The 27,410-nt window shown below is 39.0% G+C and overlaps 1 protein-coding gene across 2 annotated transcripts in view; it reads right to left on the bottom strand.

Annotated features, from left to right (window-relative positions):
• Positions 1–27,410, bottom strand: part of LOC126272588 (meckelin) — a 221,861-nt gene that overhangs the window by 80,470 nt on the left and 113,981 nt on the right. For both annotated transcript variants that reach the window (XM_049975514.1, XM_049975513.1), the window contains exon 9: positions 8,510–8,752. In XM_049975514.1, the coding sequence (XP_049831471.1) occupies positions 8,510–8,752 (243 nt within the window). The remainder of the gene's footprint in view (positions 1–8,509; positions 8,753–27,410) is intronic.

Here is a 27,410-nt window from a genome sequence, read left to right as displayed (position 1 = left end):
TGAATGGCACAGGTAGGAGCTCTCCCTGCAATATATCCTATGTTGGACTACACAGCTCTCTGTTCAACTAATGTACCCACAGTCTTTTTACTTCTCTCCTTTTCCACTGCCCCCCCCCCTTCCCTGCCCTCCATCTAACCCACTGACTGCATCTAGCTGCCACACCCTTTCTCCACCTCGCCCTCGTATGCTCCCACAAGCAGCATTTCACTGTACCCCAACCCTACCCTGCTATCCAACTCCTCACCCCAACCTTCTCCTAACCCCCACCACACAGAGTGCTTCTCCCATCAGCTGCTCACAGTCTGGCCTCAGCAGATAGAGACAGTGGTCAAATGTGTTGACAGTATTTCTGTTGTGCCTATCTGCGACCCAACATCTCCCTTGTACAGTGAGTGAGTAGCAATCTATCCTTTTCAAAATATCATCAGTCCTTTTAATCTCATACTTTTATTCTTTATTCATAATATTTCTAAAGAAGATAATTCTGAACTACACTCCTGGAAATGGAAAAAAGAACACATTGACACCGGTGTGTCAGACCCACCATACTTGCTCCGGACACTGCGAGAGGGCTGTACAAGCAATGATCACACGCACGGCACAGCGGACACACCAAGAATCGCGGTGTTGGCTGCCGAATGGCGCTAGGTGCGCAGCATTTGTGCACCGCCGCCGTCAGTGTCAGCCAGTTTGCCGTGGCATACGGAGCTCCATCGCAGTCTTTAACACTGGTAGCATGCCGCGACAGTGTGGACGTGAACCGTATGTGCAGTTGACGGACTTTGAGCGAGGGCGTATAGTGGGCATGCGGGAGGCCGGGTGGACGTACCGCCGAATTGCTCAACACGTGGGGCGTGAGGTCTCCATCGATGTTGTCGACAGTGGTCGGCGGAAGGTGCACGTGCCCGTCGACCTGGGACCGGACCGCAGCGACACACGGATGCACGCCAAGACCGTAGGATCCTACGCAGTGCCGTAGGGGACCGCACCGCCACTTCCCAACAAATTAGGGACACTGTTGCTCCTGGGGTATCGGCGAGGACCATTCGCAACCGTCTCCATGAAGCTGGGCTACGGTCCCGCACACCGTTAGGCCGTCTTCCGCTCACGCCCCAACATCGTGCAACCCGCCTCCAGTGGTCTCGCGACAGGCGTGAATGGAGGGACGAATGGAGACGTGTCGTCTTCAGCGATGAGAATCGCTTCTGCCTTGGTGCCAATGATGGTCGTATGCGTGTTTGGCGCCGTGCAGGTGAGCGCCACAATCAGGACTGCATACGACCAAGGCACACAGGGCCAACACCCGGCATCATGGTGTGGGGAGCGATCTCCTACACTGGCTGTACACCTCTGGTGATCGTCGAGGGGACACTAAATAGTGCACGGTTCATCCAAACCGTTATCGAACCCATCGTCCTACCATTCCTAGACTGGCAAGGGAACTTGCTGATCCAACAGGACAATGCACATCCGCATGTATCCCGTGCCACCCAACGTGCTCTAGAAGGTGTAAGTCAACTACCCTGCCCAGCAAGATCTCCGGATCTGTCCCCCATTGAGCATGTTTGGGACTGGATGAAGCGTCGTCTCACGCGGTCTGCACGTCCAGCACGAACGCTGGACCAACTGAGGCACCAGGTGGAAATGGCATGGCAAGCCGTTCCACAGGACTACATCCAGCATCTCTACGATCGTCTCCATGGGAGACTAGCAGCCTGCATTGCTGCGAAAGGTGGATATAGACTGTACTAGTGCCGACATTGTGCATGCTCTGTTGCCTGTGTCTATGTGCCTGTGGTTCTGTCAGTGTGATCATGTGATGTGTCTGACCCCAGGAATGTGTCAATAAAGTTTCCCATTCCTGGGACAATGAATTCACGGTGTTCTTATTTCAATTTCCAGGAGTGTATGAAAGTGCAGGGTGGAATAACACCAATATGGAAAGGGCAGATTGCTACTCACCACATACAGGTGGTGAGTCACAGACAGACACAGAAGAAAAGATTGCTAGGAATATTTTAGCTTTTGGACAAGTACTACTTCAGAAGTACAAAATTCACACACATTCAAACAACAACAACAACAACAACACACACACACACACACACACACACACACACACACACACACTGCCTCCAGGCCATAAGGCCGAACTGCAACTGCGGCTGATGCGAGCAGCAACCTAGCTATGGTAGGTATTGGGGGTAAGGAAGGACGGAAGAAGGAAGATCAGAGATTAATGCTTTCACTAGAGACAGAACACATGCTCAGATTATGAAAGCATATGGAAGGAAATCAGGCTTCTCCTTTTCAAAGGATCATCCCAACACTTGCCTTGAACTATTAAGGGAAGTAATGCAAAACCTAAATCTGAATGGCCAGACGGAAATATGAACTGACTTACTCCTAAATGTGAGAGTAGTAATTTAACAACTGTGCTACCTCACTCGTTGGTAACGAAGAGGCCTGGGGTGGACAAGAGGTGCAGCATCTAGAGGCCTGTGTTGGGTCTTGGGTGTTGGGTGGGGAGAATGGGAAGGAGGAAAGGGAGAGGAGGGTCATAGAGAAGAGGAAAAGACCCCCCAAATACCACCACCACCACCACCACCACCACCACCACCACCACCACCATAGTCCTCAGATACTGCACCTTGCAGCCCTAACCCATTCCCACCCATCTCTGCAAGCCCACGAAGGAGAACTAGATCTTCCCCTCACACCTACGCTTGCTATCCCTCCACCCCACACCTTACACTCACTTCCTACCTTATACATATTGCTGCTCAGGTCTTATGTGCCTTAATTCCTAAAAGCACTTGCTGTGTGTGTGTGTGTGTGTGTGTGTGTGTGTGTGTGTGTGTGTATGTGTGTGTGTTTTTAGTTTTCTACTTACGGAGAAGGACTTTGTTTCTCTAAAAGCTGAAATATTTCCAACAATCAATCTTTTCCATATCGTTGTTATTCCATAACTGGATTTTGGGTGTATGATGTACCAAAATCTACAATTCATTCTAAAAGAAAAATTACAATAGTATGGGACCTATTAACACATTCACTCACTCCTGGATCTGAAGTAAAATGTAATTTAAAAAATGTGATGAATTGAGGGAGTAAAAGTTAGGAAACAGAAATCCAACAGAAATGAAGCACAATCAATTTAAGAGAATAAATTAATAATGACTGAAGTAGATAGCACCAAATAAATGTCATGTAAGATGACAATAGAAGTTATTGGGAAAAAAGCAGAAAATTTTGTGTTTCCTGACAGTCATGTACTGTAGACAAAGTGAAATCTTTTTAAAACACGAAGGAGAAAAGTGTGAAGACAAATTTTAATGCTTAAAGAATCGAATTAATACCACCATGAAAATTGAAGACATTGAATTACCTTCAGCAACGGGTGTCATTGATGAATGATAACTGAAGTCAATTTTTATGAAGCATGATTTTCAAGCAGTTGAAGGATTAAACAAAAAGTAACACTTGGTTGAAGATAAATGGTCATCAAGTCAACAAATGAGACATGATTTTGTCCAATGGAAATAGGATAAATATAGAGGAAGTACATCTTGCATTTGTAGCGCAGCATTGGGAAGCGAAGCTGTCAGCATTGCACAACAATACAACATATATCTGTTGGCATACAGAAAAGGGAAGAAGGAATCTAGCATACTTCTGTTGTAATTGTCTCTTGATTGACATGACATGCTTATGGCACACTTTCCCAAAGGTGGGCTGTGAAACTAAGACCTGCCATAACATCAAAACGGGTTTTAGCCTATACTCTCCTATACAGAGAACTACTTTTGGACTGAGTATTTCCTAACCTGGTTTATTCAGAATCACCTGTTTCATGTGGGGTTACTGTCATGTTGAGTGGATCTGTTGCCTATATTAATTGGGTCCATGGCTAATTCTCCAGAGAACAAGACCTACATTGTCTACAATATTATGTCAGAATCGGCAGACAGCTCGGCAACATAAAAGAAGCCACTGCAAATCTCACTTTGTTCAATATCGGAGACCGCATTGTTCTAATGATATAGGTCTTGTGATGGGTATGTTTGTTCCATTACTACCTTAGATGACTTCAAGTGAAGTAAAAAAGAGGCCAGAGCTGAAAAACCACTATGACTGTAGAATTTACCAAACATGGATATCAATTTATGTTACTGCTCATTTGCTCAGTGAGGTGTTAGGGTTCTACAACACTGTTGAGTTTAGTTTTGTTATTTTCATATAATTGTGATCTCTAACAATGATGTACAATGAGTCTGCATTACAACTATAGAACACTTTCTCAATGATGGGGTGACCATTTAAACAATTTTCATGATCTAGTTTTCAAACTGTGACACATTATTGACATTAAACTTCATAAGGGAGTAAACGTGCAGAGGTTGTTTTCAGTATGCCCAACTGTTTAATGAGGTGCCTATGTGAGGTTCTAGAAAGCATGCTACATATTATTCTAATTACACACTTTTGTGCAACAAACACTAGTTTTGTCAGTGACACGTTACCCCAGAATATGGTGTGATAAACATTAGTGGATGGAATTAAGAAAATTTCGTTAACTGTTTGACATACATTATCCATAACATAACCATTGCAATGCTTAGACGTCTAAGATGTGTAACACATGTCTTTCTGTTTGGGTTCTTACCAATATAAACAGCTAAGAATTTAGTATGTTTTGTTCTGTTTATTGATTTAGCTTCACACATTATTTCTGAAGGTGATTTAAGGATTTGTCCAATACCAAATTGCATGCATTCCAGTTTATCTAAGTTAAGTGACAATCCATTTGCATACCATCAGTTCCTAATGTCGAACAAAATATTATTTTCCCTCTCAACTGTCAAAGTTACTCCATTAGGTTTAATTACAATTCTTGCATCGTAAGTAATGAGAACTATTTTTGCATCTTGGAATTTTGTGGGAAGATAATTTGTATATAATGATAACAAGACAGGACTTACTGATCCATGTAGTATACATGTAGTTATTATTTCCCATTCTGAAGATGCTGTTGTGTATAATCCTTGAGTCTCTTAATGCAACACTCACATACTTTCAATCGCACAGGGTGAAAACTAAGTTACCAGTAGGAACTCTGATACCACATTATTTGAAATTCTCTAGGAGAATACTGATTGTTAATTGCTAAGTAGAATGTTCTGTAGTGATAGCCTATTGAAATCCAAACTGAAATTAACTATGTATATTAATTTATGGCTCTCGCATATCTAATTTTTTTCTAGTACCTTCATGGAGGAGGTATGCAATGAGACTGACTAGTAAGCAATGTACAGGATGATTACAATTAAAGTTCAACTTTCAAACCACTGAAGAAATAACACCATTGGTCAGAATGACGTCAAACTGCAATGGAATATTATCAAAGAAGGGGGAAAACATATGGCTGAAGAAAAATAAATAGTTACAAAATGTAGCAATAGATGGCGCTCTAAGCATCATAATTTAATAGTGGTAGACTACAAGTGACAAATGAATCACACCACCACCTAAGGTGTGTGTTTGACATCAAACAAACTGGTGCATGGGTGTACAGGTGTGATACTGTTAATTACGTAAGCCTATCCATATCATGTTGGATGGGAAAAATCAGTTTTTATTTGTCCTGAGGCCAAAAACTGCATAAAAAGCATTAATTACATCAGTATTTAATTGTCCTGAGGCCAAAAACCGCATAAAAAGCATCAATCCCAATCAAATTGGATTATTAATTTCCAAGTGACAGGTGCAAAACATGTTCAATATGCTGTCCACCATTTTCTGCAACAAGTTGAAATCGAGAAACAGCATGTTCTACAACTGACTGAAGTGTTTCCAGTGTCACGTTCAGAATGTGTTGCACAATGCGTGCCTTCAATGCAGCTAAGTTTGCAATTGGAACACTGAACGCAACATCTTTCAGATAGCCCTACAGCCAAAAGTCATATGGATTAAGATCAGGTGATGGGGACAGCCAGGTTGTAGGGAAATGGTGGCTGATAATTCTAGCATTTTCAAAATGGTGCTTCTGGAGCTGCTTAACTGGACTTGCAATGTGCGGAAGTGCCCCATCTTTCATAAAAATGATCCCATCCACAAATCCAAGCTGTTGGAGAGCTGGAATGACGTGATTGCACAAAAGACACTCATAGTGCTTACCAGTGACAGTACAGGTAACAGGACCAGAAGCACCTGTCTCTTTGAAAACATAGGGCCCTATGATAAAAGATGCCATAAACCCACACCACAAGGTGACCTTTTCAGGATGAAGTGGTACTGGTTGATTTGCTTGTGGATTTTCCGTTCCCCACATTCAACAATTCTGTGTATTGATGAATCATGTCAGAAGGAAGTGGGCTTCGTCTGTCCATAAAATCTTCCACAGCCAGTCATTGTCCACTTCCATGTGAGCAAGAAATTCTAAAGCAAAGGTCTCTCTTGTTGGCAGGTCAACAGGAAGCAACTCATGCACATGGGTAATTTTGAATGGATAGCAAAGAAGGATGTTTCTTAGGATTTTACGCACCATGGTCATGGGTACGTCCAATGTTCAGGCAATTTATGTTGAATCAATTTGCTTCCTCCCTCTACCAGGTTGCATACCAAAGAACCCGTCTTTTCGAATTTCCGAATCATTTTCTCCAGACCCTTGGCAGTCATAGGACCAATGCCTTTTTTCAAACCCTTCAGTGTCTGGAACTTTTCCAGAGTGACATGTGCAGTCATCATTCTTGTAGTACAGTTTTACAAGCAGAGCGCAATTCTGCCTTGAGACAGTCATGGCAAGTGTTGCAGATGAAAAAGGAAGGAAAGCCATGTACCTGGCGTGTTTATACCAACTTCAGTGGGTTGTGCGCATGGCAAGTGTTTTCATTTACATATTCTGACACATACAGTGCCATCTATTGATCAATTTTCATACTTTTTTTTATTCTGCCATACGTTTTTCCCCTTCTCCGATAATATTCTGTTGCAATTTGACATCATTCTAACCAGTGGTGTTATTTATACAGCAGTCTGAAAATTTAACTTTAATTATAACCACCCTCTACATAATAGCTGTAAGTGTCATTTGCCCATACTTGCCGCTATAATTACACAACGTATACCCACAGCCCCATACAGTTATATGGTATGATAGCCCTTCAGTCCCCATCTATGAAGAAGGTGTGGGTGTGGAACTGCAGAGGTTGGGTTCAAAAATATTGGTGTCAAAAGAGGACACTGTGCCAATGGACTTGTTATAGAAAGTCAGTGAAGTAGGTGAGAATCAAGTGCTGAAGTGGCTGTCACTGACCAGAGTGTTCCTGAATGTTCTGGACTGAATGTTCTGGATTGAATGTTCTAGAATGTTGTAAATAGTTGGTTAATGTTGTAGAATGTTCCAAAATTTTATAGAACCTTCCAGAAGGTTTGAGAATGTTCCACAATTTTCCAGGATGTTCAAGAAAATCCTATAATATTCCAGAATGTTCTTGAAAGCTCCATTATCCTTTTATGGTGGGGATAATTTCACTTCATGGCTATATATATGCATCAGTATATTTTTGAAAATTGATTAGACTCCTCTAATTATTAGTATCCTTCTTTCTACCTTTCTTATAACAGGGCAGTGACAAGAGTTTAAAAAAAAAAAAGGTTCAGAGTGGATGAAAAGACAAAGGCAGCAACTAGGTACAAAATATTGGGTTTAGAAGTGGTGCAGGTCAGTTCGTCATGATGTGCAAGTTATAAGAGTAATAAAAAGCCATTCCAAGTAGAATGAAGAGACCAAGGGCTGATTTCATAACATCACAGCAGAAAATCGTACACATTGCATATCACCTTCTTCTTTTTTTTAAATATGAATTAGTGGTCCTCAAGTGATTATGATGGCTGAGGGAATCTGCCTTAATTTCTCCCACAGCATAGGGTAGAAAACTGGATGGAAGATTACTGAGGCCATATTTGGTGACTGTACCTCCTGAATGATGACAGACATTAAATGAAAGCCTGTTCAACTTTCTGTCTATAAACTTTGATGTTAATGAATATTACTGTGAGAAAATGTATCTATTTTACAGGAACTGTTTTCCAACTTCTATCAGCTGTTCAAGACTATCTGTAAGAAATGACACGTTTTGGTAATATTGAAATAAAATATGTTTCTGGGACCCAAATCATTCTCGAATTTCTGAGAAAGTCAGTAGTATGTACAAAACATATATTTTATGTTATGAAGTCATAACAACATTACAGCAATGAGTAGCTGGAAAAATTCATCAACACTGGTATCTTCTTAATTTTTTTGTCCCAGTAAACAAAATGGAATTTCCTTAAAACTATTATCACATTTTTCACGTGGCACAAAATCAAGTGCTACTTGATTCTGATATCCTATTGTTTTGTGTTTTAAATCATATGAATGTATACAAATATTGGAATTACTCTGAAATGTAGAAACAGTTTTAAATAGTAAATTCACTTCAGATTAACATTAGTCACAGACCTTGAGAAAAAGTAATGTTACTGACAGCTGAAAAACCAGACTTGTCTTTCTCTTTGTCTGTATCTCATTCCATTCATTTGCAATGAAGTAAGTCCTCCACACACTAACTGGCTGCTCTGAATTTTCTGCATCAGACTTTTTGTTTCTGTGCCATACAGTACTTCTGGCTCTTGGACGCTCCCAGTCAATCAAGAAAATATCCACTGTTATCTGTTTTCCAATTAAATGGGTTATTTCAGCAACCTTAAACCAAAGCCAAAATAACATTTTTAATTATAAAGTTCTAATAAAATTACATAATTTATAAACAAAAACCATTTGAATTCTATTCACTTCATTCTTTCTGTTACATGTATATAGGCTAAAAAAACCTAAAAAATAGATAAATACTATAAAAATCAAACCTAAATTTCTACCAGTGCATTTAAATCAAGAGCATAAAGAAAGCAGTTAATTTGAACACATACTCTGTGAGCAAGGAAAGATATACGAGATGTATGATTAAATGAAACTCAGAAGGGGAACAGACCTGTCCTATTTAGCTTTTAGAACAGAATTACTAAAATATGGAGGAACCTAATGAAACGCTATAATCTACATCTACATCCATACTCCGCAAGCCACCTGACGGTGTGTGGGGTGTGTACCCTGAGTACCTCTATCGGTTCTCCCTTCTATTCCAGTCTCGTATTGTTCGTGGAAAGAAGGATTGTCGGTATGATTCTGTGTGGTCTCTAATCTCTCTCATTTTATCCTCATGGTCTCTTCGCGAGATATATGTAGGAGGGAGCAATATACTGCTTGACTCCTAGGTGAAGGTATTTTCTCGAAACTTTAACAAAAACCCGTACCGAGCTACTGAGCGTCTCTCCTGCAGAGTCTTCCACTGGACCCCATCCATCATCCCCGCAACGCCCCCGCGACCACCAAACAATCCTGCAACGAAGCGCGCTGCTCTCCGCTGGATCCTCTCCATCTCCTCTATCAACCCCATCTGGCACAGATCCCACACTGCCCAGCAGCACCCAAGCAGTGGGCGAACAAGCGCACTGCAACCCACCTCCCCTGCCCTCGGATTGCACCTCCCCAGGACTCCTCCAACGCATGTCAGTCCGGCACCTGCCTGACAGACGATCAACTCTACATGATCACCCTATTCCAAATCACTCCCAATGCGCACTCCCACACAACTCACGGAACCAACCGCTTCCGGCCGCTGACCAGCCACCCTGCAGTCAAGTGATAAGGGGTCTGTCCCCCTATGCACCTGCAGAACACCACACTTGTCCACACTGAGACTCAACCACCACTCCCCGCACCATGCGCCAATCCGCTGCAGACACTCCTGCATTTCAGCACAATCCTCCATTGCCACAACCACCCGATACACCACAGCATCATCCGCAAAAAGCCTCAGTGAACCTCCGATGTCATCCACCAGGCCACCCACGCATACTGTGAACAGCAACGCCCCCCCCCCCCCCCCCCCCCCCCCCGCGGCACACCCGAAATCACTCCCACTTCGGAAGACCTCTCTCCATCCAGAATGACACGCTGCGCCCCGCCATCCAGGAACTCCTCAATCCAATCACACAACTGGTCCGACAGTCCACATGCTCCTACTTCCCTCACCAAACGACTGCGGGGAACTGCATCGAACGCCGAATGATAATTTATTTGGTATAAACTTGTTTCTGTGGACAGGAAAAAAATTGGTTTATTTTATGGCCAATTTCAGTGTTCTTTCGGTCTGACCCTGTTTCACATTTAAATTTTTAAGTTTTTACTGGCACCTTTCAACAAAAGGTGGAAATTAAATTTATGAATTCTTTATAAATTAAAGGATTTTCATAGAAATAAACACCATTAAGTGTACAAATGCTTCATTACTTAATTTTTAGATAAAGTCTACAAAATAATCATTTTAACAGCTCTTAACGTTACATATTTTTTAAAATCTACGAAACCATACATTCTCATCAGTAACTCAGATTTTTTGCTAAATGCAGGGTGCGGTAGCATTCATAGAGTAATTTGACTTTTGTTGTACAATGACGTACTGCAGCAAAGTGCGCCAGCTGTAACTGTCATCAGTGAACACTACCTAAAAATGCTGCAAGATCTCATTCTTCCCCAATTAGGTATGGCCGATGAGGATGTGGTACAATTATGGTTTCAACAAGATGGAGCAACCTCACATACAGCCAGAATTTGCATGGAATTCTTGCGACAGACATTTCCCGGTAGAGTAATTTCCCATTTTGGTGATATTTGCTGGCCACTTCACTCACCCGACGTTTCATGTACAGACTTTTTCCTTTGAGGCTACCTGCAGCAAGAAGTGTTCCAAATACATTGTGCCACCATTCCTGAAATGAAGGATTGCATCAGAACTGCCATCGGCAATGCCCCAGGGAATATGTTAAGCTGAATTATGGAATGCTTCCAACATCGCCTACATGAATGTGTTGGGCAGAGGAGGCATCATTTGACAGGAGACATATTCAAAAAGTAATCCACGCAATGGACAATGACTTACACATTAGTAAATGGCATACCATTAACTATTAACTATTAATAAGAGGTAATAAATAAATTACAGTTACTGCCTGATGGTGTGTTTTTAATATACTACTATGAACACTGCCGCAACCTGTATAAATGAGATAAGTCTTTTTCAAATACAAAATGAATACTAAACTTTTGACATTATGTGTTCTTGTCTATTCTTGTGAAGATTCTCTTCTAAATTCTCTGATTCTCTTACACAAAGTGCTTGGCAGTTGAGACATTTCTTGTCGGGCACTCAAGTGTTCACTGACGAACATATGGCATAGTGTTTTTATAAAATTACGATGGTTCTGGTTTTTATTGTTACTTGATCACTTAACAATAGTAGCATTTATGCTGGCCATATTCAGTATTGCTTATAAGACAGTCTGAGGCCATTTTTTTTTAGGCTGGGGCTTACACTGACAGCTCATCTGCAATGTCAACTCACCCTTTCGTACAATTATAAAACATTCTTATCTCTGGTTCTTTTTATTTCCTGTTGATCCATCAATTTCAGCGCTGTGGTGAAGAATAGACATGAGCAAAACAACTTTTTTTTTCTTTGGTATATGAGAAACAAGTGTAATTTCTTTTTGGAAACCGAACTTTGATTAGTAGATTTCTCTATCACGAGTCATGCAAAATTCAGGAGGGATTTGCCTCTAGTCCTTACACACTTTTGCCACAGAAGTTAGCTTGTATTTTTTCACCAGATATTACACTAATTCATAGCTCATAAACCAGTTATCAAAAGTCACATTACGGTTGTTGAAATGGTTTGCAACAACTGCTTCACCACATCAAGTGGTTTATTACTCAGTGAAAACGATCCCTCTAGCTGCTTCCCAGCAAATATTTCGAGGTTGAAGGTATAGAAATTCTTTGTATCAATCGAGGCAAATATATTTATGCCATATTTGGCCGGTTTTGATGGAATACATTGTCTAAATTTGCATCTGCCTCTGAATGCAAGCAGCATTTCATATATGGTTGTATATGCTCCTAGTACATAGGCTTTCTCGCAGTTTTCAATGAATATTTCAAATATCTGACATATTGGTGTTAAGTTGCCCACCTGTTTTCTTTCTTCGCATGTGGATTTATCGTCAAAATGGAGACTACTTTGAATAAAATGAAAATGTCGTCGTGTCATAGTCAGTCGAAATATTTCCACGCCTGTTCCGTCTGAAGTCCAAAGGTCAAAGGTGTTCTGCCTCCCAGATTGGTAAAATCCAGCAATGTACAAGTCTACATAAGTCTTCAGCTCGCTCATAGTCATTTCCTTCATAAAAAAGTGGTTTGCAACTACTTCATAAGCTGCTTTCCTTTCTGCAATTTGCAAGTTTGTGTATTTCACGATAATACAAAGCACATTTTCACTGCAAAACAGACTCCAGCACTCAATCTCTGTCTTTGCTAATCTTGCCATTAAACTCATGTCAGGTACCTGCCTGATGATATTTTCAGAACAGGTCCAAACTTGTTGTTGAGGTGGATTTTTGCAGCACCTGGATCCATCTTTACCAAAATAAAATGAACTGTGTACCTGATTTTCCAATCAATCAACTAATTCTGGTAACACAGCTCATTGTGAGAAGTATTTTCATCCCATTTAGTAGTATATTATCTTCTTTGTCACTGCCTTCACTTGCATCTTGCTCAATACCACTACTGCCACTGCGACCACTTACACAAACTTCATTTTCACTGCCATCTGTTGTAAAGTCGTTTTTACTGACTGATAATTCCACCTAGTAATGACGTATATGCTCAGCCTTTCTTTCTTTATTGTCCATTTTAACTAAAATACCAAAAAATATCAAACATTCACGGAAAAAGATAAACTGAAAAAGGCACAGAATTACTACTTTGTGGTTGTGCAAGGGTCAAAAATACCTTCTTATCATTTGCGCTCATTTATCTCATTTTGTGGATAGCAGCCAACTGAGTTCATTCACACACTGAGGGGATTTCAACAATTACAAGTACTGAGAACTTTGAAAATGCTCAACTGCGCAACAAAGAACTGGCAACAGAACAAAATGAGCACAGACAAATTGACCCTACCACATCCTCGCTGGGTTAAAAAAGAAAATATTTATATTACTCCCAATAAATCTAATTAGCTAAAAAAAGATTCACACAATTATAGCATTTGACCATTAAGGCCTTTGTCAGCAGTAGACGCACATACACACACATTATTTTTAATGCCTACCAAAATCTATAAGACCATTCCAGAACTGTTCACCTGCTGTATCTATCTCCTTTCTTATACCCATTACTTCTTCTGTTCCCCAAGGTGCTGTATCTATCTCCTTTCTTATACCCATTACTTCTTCTGTTCCCCAAGAATCACCATATTTATGCTTCCTAAAAATCCAAGATCATACTCATACTGGATGGCAATTGCAGCTGGCTATTGCACTCCCACTGTATTTTCTCTTCAGCTGATTATCAACTTCAGCACATCTGCAGCCAAAATTCCTACATGAAACACACCAATTATATCCCTTACTGGCTCTCTATAGACTCTTACTCATTACCACCAGTAGCCCTGTCATATCCTAACAGAGGATAGAGGGAAGATAGGGGATTTGAGGTCAGAGTGCAATTTTCAAGTGGTGAGGAGCAAATGCTGAAAGACAAATTCGTAGTGAAGGCAGGTTGATGTCTTGGATCAGTGCCAAACACTGTCACGGGGCATCTATGAGAGGTGCAGATTTGGGGACTTGACAGGATGCTTGCAGCAGAAGATTCATAGATCCATGGTTCTGAATAACACTGTTTATTAGTGATCAGAGTAACTACTACAGTGGAGGCGAATTCTGAACATCAGAAAAATCAAAAGAGGCAACAGGTTGCACAACAGAATTCAGTGTCTGAACCAGTGAGGGCAAACACAAGTAGCAAAGACTACCAGCATGTTAAGTATAAACTTGAGAGCAGTATAAACTTAAGAGCAGCACTCCAAGTGAGAAAAACAGACATGTCAGGGCTCACCGAGACTGTCCACGAGTGACACAGAGTCAGCACCCCAAGAATCTGACAGAAATCCCTCTGGATACTAAAACATAGATTTTTAAAGAATTGTGGTGGCATATTATTTCACCCTTCCTACAATTGACCCTCTAATCTATTGGCACTTTACAAGCTTTAGCCAATCTGACAAGTCACTCTGCACCTCCTGGGCTCCTCTGGCCAAACACATTTAGATTACTCCCCTTCACCCACTTGATAGGTAGGGGTGCTCCTGGATGTTACATTAATCAACTTCAAGTTCAGCAGAAATAGACTTCAGCTGAAAGCTGAACATCACTGGCACTCCTATTATGGCCAGCAACAACAGTGTTTTACATCACTTGGACCCTTTCTCTGTCCTTTTGTGAGTGAGGACTACTGTAGTAACACTCCAACCTAAATAAACTCATTGACATTGCATTTCTCAGGAGTAATTATCAAGCTTAATGCCTGCGCAAAGATGTGCCTTTTCGTGGACAACTTCTATGTGACGCCTTACAATAGCGTCTAGGCAATGGGTGGAGTTACCAGTTAATTCTCTGTAGCAAAACTTTTCCCATGGGACAATTGCCCAGAGCTTCTGCAATTTGCAGGGCTCTAGTGTTGCTACTTTGCTTTGGTAACCCAAACACTGCCACTTTTGCCTGCTCTCTGCATTGTGTGGACTCAAAAAACGAAATTATAAAATTACTACAAAAGGACATTGAGGCATTAAAAAATAAAATGTTTACTATAAAGAATGAAAGTGATAGATTAATACGAGAGAGGCAGTCCTGTGACTGTGAAACAGAAATACAACAAGTTCAAAAAACAAAATTATAAAGTAGTTACAAAAGAACACTAAGGCATTAAAAGCTGAAATATTAACTACAAGGAAAGAAAATGACAGATTAATGCAAGAAAAGCAGTCCTGTGTTTGTGGAATCCTCCAAACAGAATTTAGTGAAACAGAATCCCGCATTTGTGAAAACGTTAGCCAAACACGAAACAAAACTTTAAAAATACACATGTGTGAAACATGATTGAAAACATACAGAAGTGATCAACTTAATACTGATAAACAAATTTAAATGGAAAACAGTGACCTACAAACATGAAAGTATCATAGCAAAGCCAAATAAAAATAGTGAATTTCTTGTTATTGGTGACTTCTTACTGATAAATGTTACAGTTCCAGGTTGTGAACTGTCTCAGAATCTGATTGCAACAGATCAGTGGACATTTGCAAATATCCTAAGTACTTAACGAAGTGGAAATGGAAAAAAGGCCAAATATAAAGGTGTTTTAATCCATGTTGGGACAAATTCCTTTAGGAACAGCAGTGAGGAAGAAATAATCAATGAAACTCAAAACTTGATTTGCACAACCGAAACTGTTTTTAAAAGATCAAGAATTGTTGTTAGTGGAATCTTTCACAAAAGGTCAGTATATGATATGTATATAAACAAAATAAACAGTGAAATTAGGGAACAAGTTGACAAGCTGGGTGCAATTTCCATTAACTCAAATAAATTTCTAAGCAATAAGTGTCTAGGAAAGAATGGGCTACACTTGAGTAGATTAGGTTCACTGACTTTCAGCAAAATGCTTGCAGACATCTGCAGAAACATTAAAAGCAAGGGAAACTGATAATTTCCAGGGGTTGGGAGGGGGGGAGGGGGGGGGGGGGAGGGGGGGGGGGACAAATTAAAAGTGATGTTCGAAAATAGGAACTTTACTTATAATGGAAGTTATTATGCTCTTAAAATCACAAACAAATCCAAAAACTCCGTCCTGATGCATATGAATATAAACAGTTTAACAGCAGAATGTTCAAATCTCAGTTATTCTAAAATTGATGAACAGCAAGTTATACTTTCAGAGCCTGTAAACATAAAGGTAGTATGCTTAAATGAACACTGGCTCACAAAATACTGCATTGAGCTTTTAAATAAAGTTAAATATTTTAAACTTGCCAGCAGTTTTGTAGAAACAATATGTATCATGGAGGCTCCTGTACCCTACTTGAAGCGTCAATGAACTACAAAGTGAAAGAATATTTCAGCTGCCTAAACGAAGAATGTATTTTTGAAAGTAGTTGTGTAGAGCTACATGATTTGAATACTCTGATAATATCAATTTGCAGAATTCCTGGCAGGTCTGTCACTAAACTTATCTTAAGACAAATTTCACTCTCTTTTAGAAAAGCTTTAAGAAAGAAAGAAAGAAAAAGATTGTGATTGCAGCAGACTTAAATTTAAACACATTATTTGAATCCAGTGACACTGTAAAGTTTCGTGATTTAGTCCAGAAATCTGGATTTAAGTTAAACTTTACTACGTGCGCTAGAGAGAACTTCCAATCAACGACCTTATAGACAATATTCTTACAAATTACCAGTTTGATGACACAAGGAAGTTTTTCAAAATTTTCAGATTGTTTTTAGGTGTGTTCAAAGAAACATTTCCCCCAAAATCTTATGAAAAGACAGTAAACAGTACACTGAATTTATTGTATCAGGAATAAGAGTTTCTAGTGTCAGAAAAAGACAGCTGCATAATGAGTTTAAAGTAAATAGAAAGACTTTTTAATTTACATTAAGCATTACAAGACTATCTTTAAGAAAGCTACAGTGGTAGCAAATAAAACTGGCAAACACTATTTTCATAACCAAAAAAAAAAAAAAAAGCTAAAACAAAAGCATTCTGGTCTGTTGCGAAATAAGAGTTGGAGTAAATGTTAAAAGTCAAGAAGTTCGACAGATTAAGATTAATAATGATATTATTGTAAACACTGTTCAAATGTCAAATTGCTTCAATGATTTCTTTGTAAATGTAACAAAATCTGATGTAGATATAAGACCCCATCACACTACAACACGAATTTCAGGCACATAGATGAAAAACAAAATACTTATTCTAAAATAATTCAATACAATCACTCAGAAGGCTCTCAAAGTAACAATATTATCATTAAAAAATATACATTCAGTTGGATGGGATGGAATACCTTCCGTGGCAATAAAAACAGAATGTCATATTATTCCACACCCATTTACTGTTGTTATAAATAAGTCCTTTCGAACAATGGTGAATCCCAAATGTCCTAAAATATACGGAGATAAAGTAACTATTCAAAAAGTTATCACCAGAAAATATGGGATACTATCGTCCTTCTCAGTATTTTCTACAGTAGCTGAAAAACTTGTGGCAAAACAATTAGAAAATTTTCTTACAGGAAATGACATTATTTCTAAAAATCAGTTTGGTTTTCAAAGAGCAAAAAGCACAATAAATGCCATCAGAGAATTTGCGGAAAACATAAGCACCTCATTGGACAAGGGTAAAAATGTTCCAGGGATATTAAGAGGTCTAAAAAAAAAACCTTTGATTCAGTGAACCACTCTAACTACTTTACAAAATTAAGAGCTGTGACATCAAGGATACTGGATTACAGTGGTTCAATTCTTATGTGATAGAAATGAAATAAACAGCTATTTTAATGTCGAATTCAGTTAATTATTACTCCAAATGGAAAACAATTTCCCAAGGAGTCCCACAGGTTTCAATACTGGGTCCTTACCTGCTCTTGTAGTATGTCAATGATTTACCATTAAATATTGATGCTCATTCAGTCTTGTTAGCAGATGACACATCAGTCCCAATAGAAGAGACACCATTGAAAAACTTCCATACAGTGTACAAAATGTTCTGGGAAAACTTGAATCCTGATCCCATAAAAATGCACTAAAACGGAATGTCACAAATATCCACAAAATGCAGGTTGTCTCTAAATCATCAGCAATTTGGTTTGCAAAAACAGCTCATAATTATCACTTGATGACAGAAGAAAGCCATGTGAAACTCTTGGGCCTAAACCTTGACAAAAATCTTAATTGGAAGACACATATAGGCTTCTTGACAAATTAATTCAATACCCTAGCTTTTGCTATGTTCATTTAATCTGGTGCTACTTACATGGACATAAGAAAGATTGTCTATCATAGTTATTTTGAATTAGTTATTCAGTATGTGATAATTTTCTGGGGAAATTCTACAAACAGCACAAGACCGTTAATTCTTCAAAAGAAAATAATTAGAAACATGTATGCTGCCCATAAAAACGAGTCATTTAGTCTATTATCTATGAAATTAAAAATACTAACCATTCTTCATTCAATTTTTTGAAATTTTGACTTTTTGTGTACAAAAATCAATGTAAACTTGAAAAGTACCACTTTAACAATATCTATGGTACTCGTCACAAAGACAGCTTCAAACTTCCCTTGCATTACTTAAAGTTTTATGCTCAGACACCCCTGTACATGGGGCTACAAATATATAACAGCCCACAAGGTAAAAACATATTAAACATGGATATTACCCCTTTGAAAAGATTACTCCATAACATTTTAGTAGAAAAATGTTACTATACCACTGAAGAATTCGAGGATAACTGTTCTACAGTTCTACTGTTCACTTAAGGCTTGATGTGTTTCCTGAACAGCAGATCTAATGATCTGCGCACCAGTTGTAATGGGACTAATAAATCACAATTCATATTTGTCCTGATTTCCTGTCTTGAAGTGCCCTTGATGGCTCCCAACAACATTAAGTATAGCAACATGTATGTCATTATGAAATCAATTTATGACAGCCCTAACTGTTACATTATTAAACCCATGTTCTTGTCCACCCCAAATTTCATCCATGATTATGACCAGTATCAATCACTAACTTTCTCGAGTTTCTACCGATGTCAAATATATTGCCTCACTCCTATTACAGATGCATGACTATAACTCACCTACAAGTAATTCTTCTCAGAAAGTGAAATCTACAAACCCAGGTCATGCATAGTGCACTGCACACTCCTTTGGAGAGTTCTCAGCACCCTTTGCAGTGCTAATGCCTGCTCAGCTCTGACTAGTGCCTGGGTATTGCAGTACTAGTTAGGCAGTGCCAAATCAGGCATCCAACACTGCTAAGCATTTCCTGCCAGAGGATGAGGGTAGACAGCTGCACAGACAGCCACCTTGTAGGCATGTGGCCATAATCTCTCTAAAATGGCTGCAGGGCAAATGGTTTCATTACATGAGATTCTACTGACACTCATGTGAGTAATTCTGCTAAGCTGCAGAAAGAGCTTGGTTTCTCCAAAGTGAAAAGTTGTCTGAACTTAACAGATGATGCTTCTTTGATGGAAATTTGACTGAAAAATGAAATGGGCCACCTGCTGTTTAATTGAATAGATCATCAATTGAATTCATATGTAGAGTTTGAATTTGATCTTAATGAAAATCAAAGAAAATATTAGTCATCCTCAAGTGCCTCAAGTTAAGAAGTTGCTGTTGCATTCTTCATCTGCTAGTCTGTAACAGTATTGTATTACGAACAATCAAAAATCAAGTCCATAGATTTCCATAGGTTGTGTTTCATTTGCAACTTCTATTTGCCCTTAACACACTTAACACAGAATACAATTTTCTACACTTTCCATTATTAAATCCCTGCTTTCTTTAACTGATTCAAATTCAAACGTCACCACCATGTCTGTGAAAGCAGAATCATTCCATCAGCACACTGAACATTGATTCAGGGCCTTGTTGTCAAACTGTTCCACTCTGTAATGGAAAATCTGAAACAAGTATCCAAAACAAAAGGCATTTCATCTCTCCCAAAAGTGGTGTTCCATCACCCACTCAATACATGCTGGTGCATATGGTTGGTATACCAGCTCTTCTTCCCTTGTCATATCCACAAAAAAGACCCAGCTGCAGTACCTGTCATAAGCACACAACTAGAACTTTTTACTCCACCCTATTATGAGAAGTTGTAATCATATAAGACGAAAGAAAGGGCTTGTTTTCTTTACTCATTTTATTGTTCTCAAAACTGTTTTATCACTTGAGATTTAAAAGTATAATGACATAACATGTAAACACGTGAAGTTGTTGGTCATCAAAAAATTTCCTTCATATAATCTTGCAGTTTGTGGTGGTATTAGTCTCAAGATTATTAAAAACTGATATTGTTAAATTTAATAGTTTGAAGATTAACCTGTAGTTTGCAGATTCACTGTTTTGCATTGAACTTTTATTCTAAAGACAAACATGGAGACACTTTTCTTAGCAGTAAGTGTTACCAACATTGCTTGATACTGGTACTTAATAATACAAGGTACCCATAATTAAAGTTACAGTTTCAAAATTTTATAGAAAGTGAACCACTGCTCAAAATGAAATCAAATTTGAACATCATATTATTAACACACAGGAAAACATCATGGGGAAAAAAAAAAAAAAAAAAAAATATTACATGCCACTGTAAGTGCTTAACGTAAATGCAGTCGGCTACTAATGACAGGAAACACAATACGATGGCTATGGTTTGAGTTGCACATTGTACCATCCATATTGTTCAATGTGCATGACTGCACAAGTTCAGCAGTTAACAGTTGTGGCACTGTTAGTTAGATAAGCCCAACCACCACAGCGAGGTCATACAACATCAGGCTGGAAAAATAAGTTTCAACTGTCTTGAGGCCAAAACTGCAAAAAAAGTAAAATGACATTGGTTTTTAATTTTCCTGGAGCCAAAAATTGCTCAAAAAGCAAAATGACATCAGTTTCTAATAGTAGTTAGACTCGCGTGCAAGACATGTCCAATATGCTGCCACATGCTGAAATACATAAACAGAATGTTCCAAAACAGGTTGGTTTATCTTGGGAGTCACATTCAGAATGCTTTGCCCAACATGTGCCTTCGATTCAGCTATAATCATAAATGGAGCACGGAACTCATCATCTTGCAGATAACCCCACAGCCAGAAATCACATGGATTAAGATCAGGCAATCTGGATGGTCAGGCTGTAGGGAAATCACAGCTGATAATTCTAGCATTTCTGAAACGCCTCTACAGCAGCTGCTTCACCGGCTGTGTAATGAGTAGAGGTGTGCCAGCTTGTACAAAAATGACCCTATCTACACATCCATGCTGCTGAGGGAGTTGGAATGTTGGTGGGCAAAACACTTTCATGGTGTTTACCAGTGATGTTACAGGTAGCAGGACCAACAGAACTCATTTCCTCAAAGGAACATGGGCCTACAATAAATGATGCTGTCAACCTGCCCTACAAACCCTATCAGACATCAGACCAAAGCCTTTTTTCGTACCCTTGAGTGTCCGGAATTTCGTCAGGATTACTGACATAGAGTCACCGTTCTTGTGAAAGAGCTTTACTAGCAGTGCATGATCTTTAATGAAGACAGTCATGTTGGGTGTCTTAGATGCAAACTGAGGAACAGTTGTGTGCATATAACATGCTGTTCAAATTTGATGTCATTCTGAGCAGTGGTTCTCTTTTTACAGCATTTTGAAACTGGAGATTTAATTATGGAGACTCTGTATATGAAGACATTTATACCTGTAAAACTTCTCCATATTTAATTAAAAGAGAAAGAAACAAACCACATATCCCAACATTAAAGGCCCATTTTGTAACATAAATGACAGTCTTGGTTTTGACAGGGCCTTCATCAATACAATAAAACTTTGTTTATACGTTTTTCAACAGACTACAGAAAGAAAAGCATATGTGTGAAAAACGTAGAAATGAAATATAGCACCATACTATCAAATTAATTGTTAAACACAAATGAAAAAACCAATAAATAAAAATTTACATTCTACAAAACATTATGTACCATACTTAACAAAGATAAAAAGTAAAAGTAAAAGCTCTACACAGAAGAAAAGAGTTCACAATTTATTTTTTCTTTTTTTTTTGGGAGAGGGGGGGGGGGGGGACACACAGAAATAGTGTATACTGTTCCCTTGAAACGGGATAACTTTGTCATTATTTCATCAGAAACATTGTAGCGCATCACAAATTGTTAAATTATTTCTAACGCATTTACTGCATCATTAAACATCGTGGAGGAATGCTGAGGCTCTTCTGTATCATTCTCATAGTAAATTTATTCCTCATCCAGGTCCTGCAATGCACACTGAACTATCACAGAGATAGTCATGGGTTCTGTAGTGACGAGGTTTTCATCAACATTCACATAATCCTAAAATGATGCCTGCTCTTCAAGTCGATTCCATTCTTCATCATTAGGTGAAATATCATCAGTATGATCATTTCCACCATGATCATGGACTTCATTTCCAAATCTGGCTCTTCAGAAACAGTTCAAAATGGTAGCGTCTGAAACTCTGTGCAATGCAGCTGCAATGTAGTGCATTGGGCATCAGAAGGTTAGGTGGATGGCGGAAAGACACTCTTGGTGGAGATGAGATCCATCCTTCATGAAATCCTCCCCACTGCACCTAACCTTCGTAACCTCTTAGTTCATCCCTATGAAATCCCCAAACCACCTTCCCTACCCTCTGGCTCCTATCCTTGTAACCACCCCCAGTGTAAAACCTGTCCTATGCACCTTCCCACCATCACCTACTCCAGTCCTGTAACCCGGAAGGTGTACACGATCAAAGGCAGAGCCACGTGTGAAAGCACCCACGTGATTTACCAACTGACCTGCCTACACTGTGAAGCTTTCTATGTGGGAATGACCAGCAACAAACTGTCCATTCGCATGAATGGACACAGGCAGACAGAGTTTGTTGGTAATGAGGATCACCCTGTGGCTAAACATGCCTTGGTGCACGGCCAGCACATCTTGGCACAGTGTTACACCATCCGAGTTATCTGGATGCTTCCCACTAACACCAACCTGTCAGAACTCCGGAGATGGGAACTTGCCCTTCAGTATATCCTCTCTTCTCGATATCCGCCAGGCCTCAGCGTCCGCTAATTTCAAGTTGCCGCCGCTCATACCTCACCTGTCTTTCAACAACTTCTTTGCCTCTGTACTTCCGCCTCGACCGACATCTCTGCCCGAACTCTTTGCCTTTACAAATGTCTGCTTGTGTCTGTGTATGTGCGAGTGTACACCTGTCCTTTTTTCCCCCTAAGGTAAGTCTTTCTGCTCCCGGGATTGGAATGACTCCTTACCCTCTCCCTTAAAACCCACATCCTTTTGTCTTTCCCTCTCCTTCCCTCTTTCCTGAAGAAGCAACCGTTGGTTGCGAAAGCTAGAATTTTGTGAATATGTTTGTGTTTGTTTGTGTGTGTATCGACCTGCCAGCGCCTTTGTCTGGTAAGTCACATCATCTTTGTTTTTATATATATTTTCCCCAGTGGAATGTTTCCCTCTATTACTGGTTTGATGCAGCTCTCCTTGCTACTCTATCCAGTACAAGTTTCTTCATCTCCCAGTACTTACTGCAACCTATATCCTTCTGAATCTGCTTAGTGTATTCATCTCTTGGTCTCCCTCTATGATTTTTACCCTCCACGCTGCATTCCAATGCTAAATTTGTGATCCCTTGATGCCTCAGAACATGTCCTACCAACCAGTCCATTCTTCTTGTCAAGTTGTGCCACAAACTCCTCTTCTCCCCAATTCTGTATAAGTGAGAAAAATGTATAAACAATGTTTTACTCCATATCTTCTAGTTGATCTTAAGTTGAGATGTGATAAATATCTGAACCATTCTTCTGCCATTTTTATCTTTTTATTTTGTCTGATGGTGGAGTTTAGGATGTTGAGGGAGTCTAACTGGTGCCTCATTACCAACTGTAGCGATTGAAACTTCCTTTAGCTTTCTCATTCCTCCAGTTTTGTAGCACCAATTGAAAATCTGTGGATGAGAGAAATGCTAGGAAATGTTTATTCCAAAAGCTCGGTGCTTGCTTAAGTCCTTACAAAATTCATATTAATTTGAAAACTCTCTCTGTGTCATCACTGAACTGTTCTGGCAGTTGCATATCCATTACTTCTCCTAGTCCTTCATATAAGTAAATTGCAGACACATTAAACTGTATAAGATGCATATCCTCAACTGCAGCAACACTTGACATTGAACAAATTATGCTCAGCTTAGCTACTGGATTGAAAGTTTCATTGTAGTCTACACCATAGCCACGAGGATAAGTCTTGCTTTATATTTCTTCTTGACCCTTCCATCTGCATCATTCTTTACATGAAGAATCCACTTACATGTTACAGTTTTAGCTCCTTTTAGAAGATTTAAACACCACATCTTATTCTCTTATAGTGACTTCATTTCCTTAACCTGCCTAAAGTGAAAACTTTGTGTACTATTGATCATTTATCCATATGCCTCTGGATTTCCTGTTTTGCCATTAATTATCTGTTCAGTGAACATTACAAAATCATGAAGATTTCATTAATTCTGAACAATTTTGCAGTTGTTGGTAAGGTGGGATAAATATTCCTCTTCTCTGTAATGAGCATTGTTCTATTCAATCTTCAAGTCATTATCTCTTCTTTGTCCAAGACTGTCTCACCTTTAACGTCTTGAGTTGCATATTTTCCCTGATTATTTTGTTCAACATCCTGTAATGACAATTTCACTTGTTCTTCACAATTTCCAAGCCTTTCATGGAAGATTACATCTGTCCTGAGAGTTATTTTGTTTTATTCCTTCAGCCAAACTCCGTAATGGTCATCTTCATCATATCCCACGAGATATGCCATTTTCTGTGTCCTTTGAACTGAGATGTGGGCACAGCATGTAGAACCTATGATACATAAATGTTTTTATTCTTAGCTTTCCAGCCAACCAGAATTCAAAAAGACTAATTCCTTCAGCAGACAATTTTTCAATTTGATTTAGAACATAAACTGATGCTCCAACCAATTCTGGACACATGGTTTCTTTACTTGAGTACCTGAAAGTTCTTGACATTTCAACTGCTGTTTACATTTTACTTTCACTTCCAACATTCTGTTGCAGTATGTAGGGTGTTGTTAGCCTCTGAGTAATATCTGCTACATGTGTATGTCCTGAACTTCCTTACCACCAATTTCTCCACTCTTATTAGCTCTTTGACTGGATGACCAAATGTCTTTGAACACTGAAGAAACTATTTCAACACATTCTTATCTTCAGATTTTTCCTTGAATACAACCATATACGGGAGGCATTTGAAACGTCCATGCAAAACTAAATAATTCTTACGTGTTTGGGGTAAACCTTTTTTTATTTTTCGACGCAGTCTCCTTTTAGACTTATACCCTTCGTCCAACGCTGTTCTAATTTGTTGATCCCTTCCGAATAATAGGAATTGTTCAGGTCTGCAAAATAGCTATTAGTTGCTGCACTCACCTCCTTGTTTGAATAACATCTTTGTCCCATCAGCCATTTATTCAAATTGGGGAACAAATAGTAGTCCGAGGTTAGCCAAGTCTGTAGAATAGGAGGGATGTGAAACGAGCTGGAATCCCACTTCCAAAAATTTTGCAACCACAACTGCTGAGGTGTGTGCTGGTGCATTGTCATGATGGAAAAGGTCTTTTTTGTGGTCAAACCTCCAGCATCTTGCTTGCAGCTTGGTTTTCAAATGCTCCAATAAACATGAATAATATGCACCTGTAATAGTTTTACACTTTTCCAGGTAGTCGAGGATTATCCCTTGCGAATCCCAGAAGACAGTCGCCTTAACCTTTCCGGCCGAAGGAATGGTCTTTGCCTTTTTTGGTGCAGACTCTCCCTTAGTAACCCACTGTTTAGACTGTTGTTTGGTCTCAGCAGTATAGTAATGTGTCCATGTTTGATCCACAGTGACAAAACAATGTTTAAAGTCCTGCGGATTCTTCCTGACAGTTGCAAATCATCCTTGCAACGCTTCACACGATTGCGTTTTTGGTTAAGATTGAGCGGAACCCATCTTGTGGATAGCTTTCTCATGTCCAAATGTTTATGCAAAATAATATGCATCCATTCGATCGAGATGCCCACAGCACTAGCAATCTCACACACCTTAACTCTTCTGTCGTCTATCACCATATCATGGATTTTATCAGTGATTTCTGGAGTCATAACCTCCATAGGGTGCCCAGAATGTTCAGCATCACTTGTGCCCGTATAGCCACTGTGAAAATTTTGAAACCACTTATAAACTGTTCTAATCAATGGTGAAGAGTCACCGTAATGTTTATCAAGCTTCTCTTTAGTCTCCTCAGGCGTTTTTCCTTTCATAAAGTAATGTTTAATCACCACATGAAAGTCTTTTTAGTCCATGATTTGACAATCACTCGACTTCCTTGATTCACACGAACGCCAAACACAAAGACACACACCAATATGGCTGAAACTTGGTGTGTGTTCTTTCTAAAGATGCTACTAACTAAACATGACCTCCATATGCACCTGTGGTGCCATCTCTCGGACTTTGCACCGACTTTTCAAACAACCCTCGTAATTGATTTTTGAGAAGATCCATTAAATGGTCCACAGACATTTGCTGACATCAGTTCATCTAGGTCACTCTCTTCTTTCCCTGAGCAAATGGTAAACAATCTGCTTTATCACAGATGCATTTCTCACATAATTTCTTTTTCAAGTGAACACTTGTGCCCAATTTCTTTCAAACATTTCTTTGATGTGGTACTTATTCTGATGTCCCTATCTTTACAGCTGCATCATGAAGTCTCTTCAATGGTGTTTACTTCAAATTGGGCAAAGTGGGTTCAATGTCTGTCTTGTGCAATGTTCCCGAGGGCTCCCAGGTTACATGCAACACTGTTGTATCTCCAATTTTCAGCCAACATTCTGTCCTCCAATTAAAGATAATAACTAAGTATTTACGTTTCTCACTGTAATTAACACTTCTTTTGGTGGTGCCTTTTAAAAGGTAACAGTCCAATTAAAACTAATAAAAACGTATAAATTTTAACCATAAACAGTAGTTTCTGAAATAGAGGTGTATGGAAATATGTACTAGTGGGAAAGTTATGAATGAAATAATTATGGAATCTTAATTACACTAATGTGTAGAAGTCTGTTAATTGGTAGGAACATTTTGTATGATATGAATCTTCTGTAATTAGTAAATATAACAAGTGTATTGTTAACATTTAACACTTAAGTGTTTATACACTATATAAATAGTATATAGACTAGAATTTACTCGTGTTTAATATATAAGAATCTAGGTAATCTTCAAAATGTGACATTTGTTTTAGGATGAGAGTTTTAATTGTTAACTAATGAAATAATAATTTTAAACAATGCCAAGGATTGTTTGGGATTGTTAAGAAATTATAAATAATGACTGCCATGTTGGCATAGGGAATCAGTCTGGTTTTGGATTTTAGACAGAAAGCATGTAGCTTGTTGTTCATGATTTATTTCATTATTGTAACTATATTACAATTTATTTCAGATTTGTCAAGATGCTTTTAATTAATTTGAGATTATAATAAATGTTCAGTGGAAACAAAAAACAGGATTAATTATTTAAAAAATTAACTTT

Source organism: Schistocerca gregaria, chromosome 5 (genome assembly GCF_023897955.1).
Source record: "Schistocerca gregaria isolate iqSchGreg1 chromosome 5, iqSchGreg1.2, whole genome shotgun sequence".
Classification (NCBI taxonomy): Eukaryota; Metazoa; Arthropoda; class Insecta; order Orthoptera; family Acrididae; genus Schistocerca; species Schistocerca gregaria.
The sequence above is the reverse complement of the archived record's forward strand: the minus strand, read 5'-3'. Positions and strand labels throughout refer to the sequence as shown.